This window comes from Labrus bergylta, chromosome 12 (assembly GCF_963930695.1).
Source record: "Labrus bergylta chromosome 12, fLabBer1.1, whole genome shotgun sequence".
NCBI classification, from domain to species: Eukaryota; Metazoa; Chordata; class Actinopteri; order Labriformes; family Labridae; genus Labrus; species Labrus bergylta.
In genome coordinates this window covers 14,638,559-14,653,078 of record NC_089206.1, presented here as the reverse complement: position 1 = coordinate 14,653,078, position 14,520 = coordinate 14,638,559, and the positions used below count along the sequence as shown (strand labels likewise).

General features: G+C 41.5%; 1 protein-coding gene across 1 annotated transcript; it reads left to right on the top strand.

Annotated features, from left to right (window-relative positions):
* Window positions 1-378: 378 nt before the first annotated feature.
* atp6ap1lb (ATPase H+ transporting accessory protein 1 like b) lies at window positions 379-14,094 on the top strand. Its single transcript, XM_020635100.2, has 7 exons — window positions 379-595; window positions 8,023-8,060; window positions 8,696-8,778; window positions 9,831-10,069; window positions 11,108-11,158; window positions 11,294-11,537; window positions 11,871-14,094. Exons 1-7 carry the CDS (start codon window positions 462-464, stop codon window positions 12,105-12,107), a joined length of 1,026 nt encoding a protein of 341 aa, XP_020490756.1. The 5' UTR covers window positions 379-461; the 3' UTR covers window positions 12,108-14,094.
* Window positions 14,095-14,520: the final 426 nt, after the last annotated feature.

The following is a 14,520-nucleotide window of genomic DNA, read 5'->3' as shown; positions in this document are numbered from 1 at the left end:
TTTCTTTGGCTACATGTGTGAGCATGTGTGTAGACATGTGTATACTCATACTATGTGCAGGTAACATAGGTATGGGATGCGCAATGAAAAAAGAAAGATCTACTGTCTATACTTAGGGCTGGCCTGCGGCTATGTGTGCATGTAGGAGACGATAGAGAGCACAGGAGTAGATGTGGGAGGGTGAGAGGAGAGAATGAGAGAAGCAGAGGGAGGATGACAGAGAAGGGAGTAGGGTGGGAGGGAGAGGAGTGGAGAAGAGAAGAGGAGAGGAGAAGGAGACGGAGGGAGGGAGAGTGCAGCGAGGGGGGGGGGGGGGGGACTGTGACGCACGCTTATCGTCTCTGCTCGCAGCCTATTGGCTGCTGCTTCTGCCAGTCAGAAGGAGCTGGGAGTCAGGCACTGCTCGGAGAGCAGATTATGAAGCGGAGCTCGACCAGCGGCAGTCTCCTTTCATTGTCTCAATGGCTGCACACGCATTCCTCCTCTGCTCCCTCGCCTTGCTGTCCGCTCTCAGCCGGCCTGGGCTCTCCTTCACAGAGGAAGAGTTGCAGCCGGGACTCACCTATGATGAAGTGCCTGAAATCCTGGACCTAAGGTAAAAATTCTGCTCACAGATAGAGGAGAGGGGTGTAGGGGTGGGGGTGGGGGGGGGGAGGGGTAGGGGAAGATGCAGGCAGGGATGCTGGGATGCAGATGTGTTCTCTGAGGGTCTTTCTTTCCTCTCTCTTCCCTCTTTTCATCTCACCTTCACGTATGGTGAATGCAGGCAGTGACGGTGTATCAGAGAGAGAGCTGAGCGGGGAGGCTTTGTTTATCTCATTGTTGGGGACTGCATCAGACAGACGCTGCTCATCGATCACGGATGGGGCTGTTGTCTTTATACAGTAGTGTTGGTCTGGCAGGAGGGAGCTGAATAAGGCAGTGGGCCTGCAGGAGAGGAGCAGAGGGAGAGAAGAAAGGAGAGAGGAGAGGGTATGAGGTAAGGTAAACAAGGATGGGACGTGGAGGAGAGAGAGAGAGGATGCATCAGGGATGGTCTGCTGGGGTCTGTTTACTGATGCAGTCAGAGAGAGAGAGAGAGAGAGAGAGAGAGAGAGACAGAAAAAGGGAGAGAGAGGGAAGAGAAGGGAATTCTAGCCGGCCATGTCTGCATAATGCACATGCAGTCCTGCAGGTCAAATATGGATAAAATATTCAGCGCTCCAACCTGGAGGGACACACTACAGAGTCACAGGGATCAGACTGAGCAGGATGCCAGGACCTTTGCCTTAGCACCAGGTCATGCCTGCTTACAGAGACATCAGGGCAAAGAGCAGTAATGCTGTGCCAAAACCATGTAAGGCTCTTGAAACGGTGCCATGCATGGTGCCTCACACGATCCTCCATAGGGCAAATGGTTCCAAGCTATAATGTGCTGCAGTAACTGACACAACTGGCACTTAATCACTGCAGCTAGCATGCTTGTTATTGCACTTCCAAGACAGTCACACACTCTGGAGTATGACAGATCATTACATCAATGCTTTCATTGGCTGCACAAACAATCTTATCTGTGGGTAATGCACAGATAGCTCAATGCACAGATTTACAATTCAATATACAGAGTCGCGTAGGATTTCTCTCATTCCAGCTCAGTCTCGTGTTTGTGAAACCTTGACAGATCCCTATCTTAACTTTCAACCGCAGTCACTCAGACACAGATTGGCTACGGTCATTTCTCATTGGAGACTATATTCCCCGGATGAAACTTTGTACACAACTATGCAACATGACAGTAGCAGTCCCCCAGTCACAGCGCCTGTTCTCGGTTTTGACACACTCCAAGACGCTGTTATATAAGAGCAGCCCTTCATTTCAGAGGCCTTACTGGGTGCACAGCATGCAGAAGGAAAGGTAAAAGGTAGTTAGAAGTCTCTAGTGCTAATGGACATGTAGTCAGAGCGAGATAATGAAAGGAAGATGTTCGATTACTTTGTTTAAGATTCTTTGGTAACTGTTGTGCATTACTCCGACAAATATGGAACTAGACAAATATTAAAAGCAAAGAGCTCTACAAAACTATTAAATATGGCAGTCAGAAAGAACCAGAAGTTCAGTTATGTATTTCTCTGCCTTAACCCCTCCATTTAGTATCTTCCCACTGCTTTCTAGGAAATCTGTTAGAAGTACTTAAATGTCTTTCCAGGAATTTCTCACCAAGTTAAAAACTAGAAAAATGAAAGCTAAAAAACACATTTTTATATAACTGTTATAATCTGTCTGGTTGTAATATTTATAAAACTATTCAGGCATAACACATTTCTGCTGATGAATATGAACATGCTCAAAAAAAAAAAAAAGTAGAGCCCAGATTAGGAGCCCTTAATCTAAGTTGTCATTTTGGAAATGACCTCTTCAATCATCCGCTTTGAGACCATCACCAGGAAAAGAGGGAAACTACTGGGATGAGATTTCAACGGCTATAGTTTGGAGTTGTTCGCAAATGAAATGTTGATGTTACAGCATGCTTCTTGTTCTTAATATCGAGACTCTGAGGACAGCAACAGCCGCAAAATGGACATTATCCAAAGCTGTTTACAAATGCTGTTATAAGTTGCATGAACATTCAAAAGCCTAGATGGCGAAGAATCAAGGGCCAGGATTACTGGATAACATAGTGACACACACAGCTTTTGATTTGACATTTCAAAACGTGTCAGTCAAATAGAATAGGTTCAACAAAAATCAAAAAATGTATATCTCTTTATAAACACAGGACACAGGTCTAAATAGCTTTTTAATTAAATTACAGATAAAAAAAAAGTTGGGCTAACCTGGTGCAGTCATTTCTCCAACAATAAAACAAGTCAATTAAATATGACGCAATTTCTAGATCTACAAGGAACACAAATCACATTATACCATTAAAGAAAACTGGACACTGACATGCTTACTGAGACTTAATTAAACAAGCTTAAGAACCTCACATCTTTTGATATTAACTCTTTCTGGGGCAACAAAGATCATGTGAAACTTTAAAAATAACAACACTTCATACACTTTAAAAGATGTTCAGAACCAACAAACTGGATCGCAAGACTCTAGCATGTGTAGTTGTCCTGGTTGTTCAGAAGTTAAACGTGACACAGGGTCCTACTGTATGTATATCGTATTGAGCATTTTGTTGGTAGCTTTAAAGGTCCAGCAGTCACAGCATGTTGTCAACATGTGCTTATATTTACCTTAAACATGTTAAACGGAGACAAGAAGTGCCAAATAGAGACACAGCTTAGGTGTCAAGAATTGGATTTCCAGTGGAAGATTGATCATTAAACCCCTTACAAAGAAAGTTTAAATAGTCAGCAGACAGCTAATATTAGCAATATGAAATGTGTGTGTTGTTTGTTTTAGTTGCAGATTGACAGGTTGTGAAAACAAGTGGGTGAGAGTTGAGAAAAGATCAAGCCAAAGGCAAATAATCACGAGTATAAAAATGTGTACAATTCTGTCTGAATGTGGATATGTTAGGGTGCACACAACCCGCACCGATGCATCTGATCTCGGAGGAAAAGAAAGATTCAGACAACTCGAGCACTTGACCCGAGGTCACACACGCTGAAGTTTCACTGGAATGGCAGCGGGGCTCTGAGCTGCATCTTAGTAAACTCCTAGAGCTTAATCTGCACTAATAAATCTATTAATAGGCTAGAACCTGCACAGCGAAGGAGAAGAACATGTTTACCTGCCTGGTTGGGGACATAATAATTCAACCAACAGTTTAGTACTTTTGAATAATTAAAATTAGAAGACTTACAGAAAACACCCCAAAATACTGCTCCCATCGATAAACATTACTTTGCATAAGAAGTTCAAACTCTAAATTGTTAAATACTATTATAGCTGGATTTGAAATTACAAGTAGGAAACACAACATTGTAGTCTGAGACATTATAAGACAAGCACAATGACAATTTCAAGCTCAGACATATATATTGGATTAGCTCTTTGTGCTCTTGTACAAAAGTCAAATGTGCACAGTAAGCTAAAGGTCCCAAAAAGAAAATGATGATGTCAATAAAGCTTAAAAGGACATCACTATATTTGAGTAGTGGTATGCAGAAGCTTGGATTGAATGATGGTGTTGTACTGAAAGTCTAAGTGCAGGGGCTCAGCACTCAGTGGTAGCAGAGGCGAGGAGGATTTGTTTACAAGTTTAGGGAGCAGGAACCACACCTTCTCTCTGCGCAGCGGCACCGTCACACCAATGATGAACAATAGACAACTGTCCACTCACAGACTTAAACAGGGACGTCAAGTGAATATGTATTGATCAAGTGAACATGAATACTATAAGTTAAGTTATTATCTAAAACCAGATTGGAAGTATAAGAAGATTATTTGTAATCATGACAGACTAACACTCATCATTATGTATTGAGGATTATCTTGCACTAGTCATTTGTAGAGGTGATGTTTGCAAATATGTACGTACACATATTTAAGAATATATGCAGTGAGGTAAGCCAAGGAGTGGCTCTGGCATGGCTTTGATTATATAAAGGGCCTGTTCTGCACCCAGGCACCGTGTGACAGGCTGAACCAATGACGGGGCTGCAGCAGTCCTGGGTTGCTGACCTCGCGAAACTGGCACAGGAACAAACGCCTGGGCTTTAGTTAGCACTCACACACTCATGCTCGCACAGACTCCTCTGGCTCCTCTTGGCCAGCTGAGGCCTGGGAAGGTGCAGAGGAAGGAGTGCTTATTCACTGGTGTATGGGATGGGCTGTGGTGCAAATGCAGCTTGTTTTCAATGACACACACACAGTTGGTAAGCCAAACCTGTAGCACAGTTCACGGTAATTCACAAACAAAATGTAGGTAAATGAAAACAAAAAAAATCTATGTCAAGGGGGGATTCTTTTTAGCCTTTTTGTTGCTATGATATATATATATATATATAAGATGTCACATTTCCGCTCAGTTGACAAGTGAGCTTGATCCAAGTATCTTCCATGCTACTGAGGTTTCAGACGCAACAGCCAGCTGCCAAAGCTGTAGTGCTTTTGCCAGCTACTGTATTTTGAATACAAACACGCTTACCCAGCATTCATCTGGGTAAATGTAAATATTTAGTAAACTGTCATTTTGCTACCTATGAAACAGTCAGTGTAGACATTGCAAAGAGTTCAAAGAAATGTCTGCATGAATGAAATCCTGATTGGACAGACACAAACACGCCCCTGTCGCAGGAAGTCTAATTTAGCCAATTACGATGCTGACCTGGACAGAGACAATAGAATGTGGGTTGACGTGCCAGTAGACAGGAGATGACGGCATAGATACTCACTTAAGTTGTAAATCCTCCCGCTTCAATTCTACAAACATCATCATTTGTTGTTCAGCTGGAGCTGCATGCACTTTTATTCGGTTTATTGGGAAAACCCTGCTGATTGCTCAACAGCTGTGTGATAGGTGATCAGTCCAAATCAATGGTGTACAATGTGACGAAAGCCTGCATCTACTATTGCATACCATCAGCTTCTCTTACTGCAGAACCTGATACTGTGGATGACTTCATCCTTTTCTAATGCACCTTTTTTTTATTCCCTCAGCTGAGAACATTTTGTACTATTATCCAAAACAAAAAAATAGCAACATTTCCTATTATAAATCATCAAGGATTTCAAAAAATGTATCGTAGTAACAGCACAACATGAGGGCTATGTTTTCATAAAAGAATCATAAAAGGTCACATGTAAAAATGTGAACGATACAGAACAAACACATAAGTCTAGCAAATAAGAAGAAACGGTAAGCTAATTGAATTAAACACTATTAAACTTCTCCATTCAGAGGGTGAAATATACTGTATGGGTGTTCAGGAGTTTACCCTATCTGGAAGGTCGGTTCAAATTAATTAGCACTTGAACTGTCCAGAACACACCGTCAGCTTTGACATCATGCCTTAATCCCTTCATCTTGTTCAGGGACTACGCCTCTCCATATTTGGGCTCCAAATGGACCTGGCCTGTGCTTAATCCTAATCCATTTGGCACTAAACTAAATAATATTACCTTGGTGGAAACTGCACCAGATGGGTAGATAACTGCTGCAGGCTGCTGGGACTGATATGTCTGGCAACCTACTCTAAACCTATCAACCCAAGAGACCTCCTGATACCTTAGCATTTGTTCAACGCTGCCAAAGTCTGCTCACCCTATTTTTGTGTTTATTTGGACCCCCCCCCCCCACACACTCACACACTTTTAGATTGTCAGAAAAGACTGCATGGATTATTAATTTCCATCAATTTAAACTCAAACGTAGACAGCTGTGTCACAGATATTGTGCATGGCATCCATAAATGGCATGAATGACCAAGCCAACAATAGAGCCCTTGAGCCAATCAGTGAAAATGTCAGAGTGACATGATTCGTAGTTTAATTTAAATCTGGAAAAAATCCAATCCAACAGTTTGAGATTTGGAGCATGAAAGACAAACAAAAGCCCCCACATCCCTTCAAAAACTGCAGCTCAACCATCAACGAAACAAGAGCGCAACCTGGCATGACAACAGACTGTACACTTCTGGTAAAGTAGTTATTGGTAGTTTAAAAGCAACTGAGTTTCCATTTTCAGACGTTTATTCCAAAATGTAGGCTGGTATGTATGTGGAATATGAAATATCTCCAAAATATAGTTCGTAGGAGGTTTCCACTTGTGTTTGTGGGAAGCAACGTGTGAACACAGCTACTGAATTCCTTTTCCGTGCGCTTAAATTGAGTGTGAATGTTAAGGTCATCCTCAGTCCATCTTGTGTATCCTTCCCAAAAAGGCTTTCCTACAATACCATCGCATTTCTTTTCAAGTAAATATCACAAACACAAAATCAATCACAGATGAAGGACTGCACAGACACAGGCTTTTGTTGTGCTGCAATTCTTAAAATGAATCAAACAAACACACTGAAGAGTAATACATGGTGATGTCTCATCAGGCCGTTATAAGTGGCTATTGTGTGGAGATTAGTGAGCCAACCACCAAGATCATAGATAAGGCAGGATAGTCTGCACAGTCAGAACTCTGGACTGACCACCACAACAAGCAAAACCGGCCATGTCAGCGTCGCTCAGTAAGCCCATTGCTGGCGCATTATGTCTCTGATTAGACGGTTAAAAGGATCAGGATTAGCTCAAAGAGGTCTATGCAGAGGTTGCTAGTTAGACTGAGAGGATGACATCTACTGTAGGGTCACACGTGGAGGAAAAGAAAATGGTCTGTCATCTGTCCCTTGTGCACTATGTAGGTCAGGCCTACATTAAGGATCAGCTACTTAGGAAAAAGCAACACAAGATACAAAGAGTGTGTTCCTGCAGTGTAGGCAAGACACACAAACCTGTTTACTGGAAAATTCTGTGGGAAGAGAATAACATGTTTATAGTGTATACTCTGCATCTGTGCAATGTGAAATCCTGTCTCGAATTGATGTATAAGAAATCTTTATGGTTGATATATAGGTCAAGAATTTTGTAAATATTCAGAATTTATGATCACTTTCAAACATATTTCACACAAAATTACACAAAGTTAGTTACATCATAGTATACTAAATTATTAAGTGACTACATATTTTAAATGGCATGTCATTTATGTGCGTGGAATTGAATAACTTAAAGCCTTTAAAGCTTTACCTGTTAACAATGTTTGGTAAACCTTGGTAAGTTGCACATAAGTGAACTGATGTGTTGTGTAAAATGTGTATGGAGGTGAGCATAATCATTTGACCTATTTTACCAGTTTATGAACATTTTACAACATATAAGTTCTTTGGTTGTGCTTTTTTTTTTTTTTTTTTATGTAGATACTCTGCCAAGCTGTTTTTTGTTCCTGCGTTTGCAGCAGCTGCATTATTATTAAATAAACTCTCCTCTTAAAGGGAGAAATGCTGTATAAGCATCCTGTACATATTTGAAGGAACCTTCATCCTTTCCCTCGCTCTTGCTATCACAAGACCTCATTGTGTCTTCTCTCTTTTTCCACAGCAAAGTGAACCCCAAACAAGCAACAAGAGTCACATCAAGTAAGTAACAAATGTTGTGTGACACCAGACCTGATTCAATCAAACCTGCCACCGTCATTTTGATGGTGACGTGCTGGATAGATGCGCCTGACAACTGCCTTTCACTCTTAATTCTGGAGACAGCTTTTCTATATTTCAATGCAAACAGATTTTGAAGTGGTGTGTGTGTGTGTGTGTGTGTGTGTGTGTGTGTGTGTGTGTGTGTGTGTGTGTGTGTGTGTGTGTGTGTGTGTGTGTGTGTGGCTATATTTATGCCTTTTGACAAAAAGGCGGAAAAATTATGGAGACATTTCTTTAAATATATGATTGCAAAATTACATGTTGTTGGAACAAGATGAAGAGGATTTGTAAACACTGAACAATAGTACCTTAACCAAACTGCTGATGAGTCACTGTGATGACGCAAAACAACTGGAAATAGATAGGAGCCCGAGTAGCGAGGTGTATGCACAATCTGGTTGTGCTTTTGTGTGTGTGTGTGTGTGTGTGTGTGTGTGTGTGTGTGTGTGCATGTGTAGATTCAGCTGAACTTCATGACTATGTTGCAATCTGCAATGCAGCACTGCAATCAGCTTATCATGTACACTGATATAATCTTTCATGGAGCAGTAATGTATGTATGTTTGTGTTTCCAGGTCAAGATGGTGGGTACGGATTACAGAGTGAAGAGGTTATTTTGACGCCTGAAGATGAAAACCCTCTCAGGAGAATACTGCAGGTACACCCCCCCCCCCCTCCCCCCACTAGCTCCAACAGCAGCCCTCTATCTTTATAAACACACACACACACACACACACACACACACACACACACACACACACACACACACACACACATGGGAGCCCTCTTAATACAGAATTCACTCTTTTATGCTGTATCAGCTGATGCATCTATGCACAGTTACATCTGTTTTATAGAGATTAACTTATTCCTTGCAACAACCTCCTTTAAACTACAGTAACAAGGAGCACGATGCCCTCCAATGAGATGTGCCCTTTAAGCACAGAGATTAAAAGCTAGAGGGGCTGTTGTTTAAGTTCACATTATTAATGCAGTTGAAAATGCAGTTTTCAAAAGCTCCAGGGTAAATATGCTCAATTAAAGAAGTTCCAGTGTTTAACAAAGAAAACAACACTGTTCCCTCCTTGTTTGAGATTCAATAGGGGTTGGAACATTTACTCACTGCTGACAAATTGCGATGTTAAAGACAAGCCAAGAAGAAAAGTGTCTTTTGGGTCACCCTTTTAAATGAATTAAAATAGCATGGTTAAGAGGGAGGTGACCTGGGTTTTGCGTCAAAACAAGCTTGGTTTGGAGCGATGTGGTTTAAATTAAGAGCTGCAATGTAGTACTCACATATCACACTTTTGCATATTGTAGAAGAAAACGTTTGCTTTGTCCTTGCTCAGTAGCTATTTCCTTTAAATTCTGAATGTCTAGACTGCACTCACACAAGTTTACAAGAAGTCCGAAGTTGCCAAAATGAGGTAATATAGCTACAATACAACACCCACTATGATACATTTTAGCTGTGGAGCTCAATCTGCAAAACATTTAAGGCACGCATCTATGTGTGCCACATATTCCTTGTTAGTATCAGGCCTCTTAAATGGGGCACAGATTACAAGTATGTCATTGTATAATATTCTGATTGCACTCAAGAGAACAGTAAAAGAATGCAAAACTGTTTCTGCTCGCCCGATTGTTTGTTAGCAAACCCCAGTTATCTTCCTCCTCTGCTTAAAATCGTTTTTTCTTTTCTGTTCACAGCCTTTTAAATGGCATCAGGCAGGGATGTCTCACAGTAAGAGGAAGCTACTGCAGTCTCTTATGGGGCCTTATGGCCCGCTGAGTGTGTCTTACAATGGGAAAACCTGCATTCTGTTCAAGGCAAAGCGCTTGGCAATCCGGTACAGGAACCATACCTTCATCGACCTGACTGAGAGGGTCTTCAACCCCAACTCACCTGTGGACACTAAAGGCTCCATCTGCACCAAAGAGAAAGCTACGTGAGTAAAACATTTATATATTACACGACAGGAAGGACACATGAAGTGTGCTAGACAAAAGCTGTAAAAAGAGGATTTGATAAGAAAAGAATAAATCATTACTGGTTTACACTAGTCAGTTGAGAACTTCTATGGGTTATTATGTATAATATAGGGCTGTCAACATTGACGTGTGTTGACGCAGGAGAGCTTAATTCGTGATTTTCATTAATGCAAATGAATCATGTATGTTTCCTGGTTCATAAGCAAATTAAAACAAAGCCATATTAACCTTAATTACCCTTTAAAAACACATAGCAGACAGAAGGAGACCTGCACAGTCGATCTAACTGGTAAAATACTTCATCATGAAGCCTGATGCTCCCCTATCGTTCTGTGGATTATCAATGAACTGCACTGCTGACTCGAGTGTCTCTACCATTAAGCAGCCCTGTTAGAAACAAGTCTCCTCACAGCGCTGCATTATCATAAACTCGCAGGTCACATCTCCCAATCAAATTACAATGGGGCAGTCTGACTTTAAAAACTGTCCCATGAAAAGATATTGAACATCTCTGCCATCTGTCAATATCATGTTGCACCATAATGTAACCATTAACTGTCTTTAATTCCTGGTAGGCTAAATATACAATCGTGTGCTTAAGTTGGAGAGTGTTTGGAAACAATTGGCTTAAATTCTACGAAGTGCAGACGTAGCTGGCTGAGTGGTCCTGCGTTTGCATCCACAATATTATGTAAGAGGCGCTTCTGTACGAGTGGTGATGAGCACGATGAGCTGGATGGGCTCAGTTAATTATGGGTGACAGGGGTGGATTGAAATCTGAGTTGCCACCCCAAAAGTTTAAATATATTTGGGCTCTGTTTCAACAGGCTGCTAGTACTTTTGTTATAATAATGTGACACATTAAGAGTATTTTTTAAATTGTTATTAACGGTGATTACTACGGCCTCTTCTGTAATTAATCACCATTATTTTTAACCTATTGACAGCACTGGTAGAAAGAGTTGTTTTATTCATGTAGTTTTGTTTTTTAACAGGCTTTCATTACGATTTGGTGATGTGGAGGACTTACGAGGTCTAGTAATCAGGTAAAATTCAAATTCAAGTTTATCTTTATTATTTACCTTTGTATTCAAACAATTGAGAAATTCACTATTGTATCAGAAAGAAGGGTATACTCTTGTGTGGACTGTATATATATCCCACCTTGTGTCCTCTGCCAGGCTTCAAATGTCAAACACCTTTTACGAGGCAGCTGGTCAAAACTGGTTCACACTAGACAGCGTTCACATCCACTACAACTGGACCCAGGAGGCTACGTTCAACGCCAGCGAGGTCTACGCTCCTGCCACTTCATCCTACCATTGCCAGCACGTCAGCAGCCTGCACAAATATGACACCCTGCTCGTGCCCAGCTCCCACACTGACACATCCGCTAACTGGCACATCACTTTCACTGATTTCCAGGTACATTATTGCACAATGGGCCGCAGCCTTTCTTGTGCACATTCACTGTAGTATCGTAGTGTTTTGGCCACTTTTTTCCAAAAATGTGTGCATGTTTATGTGTGTTTGCCAGCCATTTTATTTTGTGTTCCTTCTTTTTGGCTATCTGTCTGTCTGTTTACCGTCTGTTTGGCAGTCTGTCAGTCTGTCTGTGCACTTTGTTTAGCCATCTGCTAGGCTTTCTCAATCTTTCAACCTGCCCTCTGTCTCTGTGCTTGGTAAGCCCAGTAAGAGCCAGTTGTCCTCTTTACTTCAGCCTAATCTCATCTTTCCGCTTTCTCTGTGCTCCTCCAGATCCAGGCCTTCAACGTTCAGTCGGATAAGTTTGCGTCGGCCAGTGACTGTGCCACTTTCCTGACGCCGGCCATCCTGATGGGCCTGGTGACATCTTTGATCCTGCTCCTTGTCTTAGCCTACGCCCTACATATGGTGGTACACCTCAAGCACATCGACCGCTATGAGGAGCACAAAGCCACCGTCTACTTTCCCCGCAGTCCGGAGGCCGAATTGCCCGACAAAAACAGCCTGTGAAAGGAAAAATAAGAGCTGGAGGACAACAGGGGGAGAGAGAGAAAGAAGAAGCTCAGAAGCAAAGCTGAAGGGAGTGCAAGTAATGAAAAGAGGGAAAAAGTATCCTCCACAGAATATATGTTCAAGAAAAAGACAACTTTGCCTGTTCTTTTGAAAAACCGTATAAGTCTTAACTACTTTAAGTAAATGCAGACCTTGGTTGGATACTTTTTCTTCTTTCCTAATTGACCTGCATCTTGGGATCCACATTTCTAATAAGGCCTTTGGATGTTCAAGCTCCTCCCTGAGAAATGTGAATTGTCAAAGGAGGACCGCCCCAGGGCCCTGAAGGGCAACAGTATTTACAGGCCTTTACCCCAGTCAGCCATTAAAACACAAAAGACTAGCACTTGTAGCTAATACAGCTAACATTAGATGCTCCTGATTATATGTATGTATTACACTGCTCTCAAGTGTCAAATTACAAGCTTCCATCACACACATTGTCTTTCCAGCTTTCATTACAGTGTACTTTGTCTAATACCGCTGCAAGAAATATATGCTTCAAACGGCCAACTTTCTAGCTGAAATAGCCGTATTAGCTGCATGCCATAAAAGGCTGGTCTATCTCCCTAGCACAGTGTTTCCTGATGAAAAGGATTACAGAGTCTTGCATGAGTTGCAGCTGAAAAAAATGGCACAGAGTAGAAGGAGCTTGGAAAGCTAAGGAGTGTAAGCAAAAACAATTATTGGGAACCACTGGGCTAGCATCTGGCTGGAGTGAATGGACTGACTTGCATTTTCTGGCCCTTCAGAGCCTCTGGCGCCACTCACCCCACCCTGAAAAAGACTGCTGCTTGGAACTTAACTGTGAAACGGCCTTTTACGGAGCAGACAGAAAAATGGGGTTCTACAAACTAGCACAACACTGGTTAGTTGCGAAAGCACTGACTAACTATTCAAAGACTTATACAAGGAACTATGCTGCACTTGACTGCCCGACTGAGGGCATGGCAGGAATGCGGGTCTTGCGATGACTTGTCTCTCTGAGAGTCAAGCGTTGGGACAAGGGGAGGCAGTGGGTCCTCTATATTCACACCACTGGGTTTGACTGCCAAAGTGAAGCTTCAAAGGAGTTGCCATAAAATATGGTGAGAGACAGAGTGAGACAATGTGAAAATGAGAGCTAACCGTTACAGCTATGTACAAAACAAAAACACATACATGTACAGAAGTGTCACTCTGCGGAGGTCTTTTTTTTACATACGATGTAATCATGAAATACTATTAGGTACAGGATGACTATGCTAATCCTCATAACCAAAAGGATATTCAAAGCTGTAGATAACATTAAGATCTCTATACGATCATAGCTGTTTACTATCTTCAAATATTGCACAACTAATAAACATAGGTACAAGTAAGACATTGTGCTATGAGGATTGGTAAAAGTATCAATGCATATGATTTTTTCTACAATGTATTAACGTATTACAATGTCTGTCTATTTGTTTTAACCTGGGCCAGACAATGTCAGCCCAGTCTCATCTAACTGTAAATTACAGTAAAAATTCCTACCATAGAAGGACAATACTATGGAATGCCGTCCACCCATTGGGACTGATAGATGCCATTATTATGCCAGAAGCCACACTAGCAGCAGTAACAGCATCAGTAAGTTATTACTACTGATTAAAACACTCAGCATGACAGTAAATAGATATCTTAACATTCGATATGGCAGTTCTGTCAATCTGTAGCAGTGTGAAATGTGTTCTTTGGTCATAAATGTATCCTACAAACTATGAAATGAGTGGAGGCAGTTTGTCCAAGGACCAACTGATGTAGATTGAACAATAAATGATATTCAGAGGAAAAGCTGTGCTGTGTTTATATTTTAAGAAGTTGTATTGTAGCTACAACATAAAGGAGCACACTAGTCATATACTGTATTTGCAAAGGGTTTCATTTTAGTAATTATAATTAAACTTGTATAAAACCTGCCTAACCAGACCTCATCTGCCAACTCTGTCTCCCCTACTGAGAACCATCTGCTCCCTACTCTCACCTCGCTTTGACCTAAAATGTCAGGGCTCCTGGCTAGGACAATTTACCTGCCGGCACCCATCCAGGCAGACAATTTCATGTCTAAAATTGTTGGCCTTTTCTAAAGCCAGAGCCACAATATTATATATTTTCTACTCCTAAAATGCTCTCATTTAATCTTTAATCCAAGACCCTGAATAGTTTCAAGTAGCCTATATGCCACATGATGCACATTGAATTTGCATCTAATATCTTGCCTAATATCACTAATGTCAACAGCAAGGGCTTAAGTTCAATGGCTGGCAATTGTCTACTAAGACTTATTGACTCAGCAGGTAAAATATGAGAGGTGTAAACCACATAGGCTAAAGGACAAAGAGCCACTAAA

Coding starts and splice junctions, on each gene's coding strand:
- atp6ap1lb (XM_020635100.2), top strand. CDS start 462: ATGGCTGCACACGCATTCCTCCTCTGCTCCCTCGCCTTGCTGTCCGCT. Junction 8,779..9,830: donor CTCTCAGGAGAATACTGCAG/GTACACCCCCCC, acceptor TTCTGTTCACAG/CCTTTTAAATGGCATCAGGC. Junction 10,070..11,107: donor TGCACCAAAGAGAAAGCTAC/GTGAGTAAAACA, acceptor GTTTTTTAACAG/GCTTTCATTACGATTTGGTG.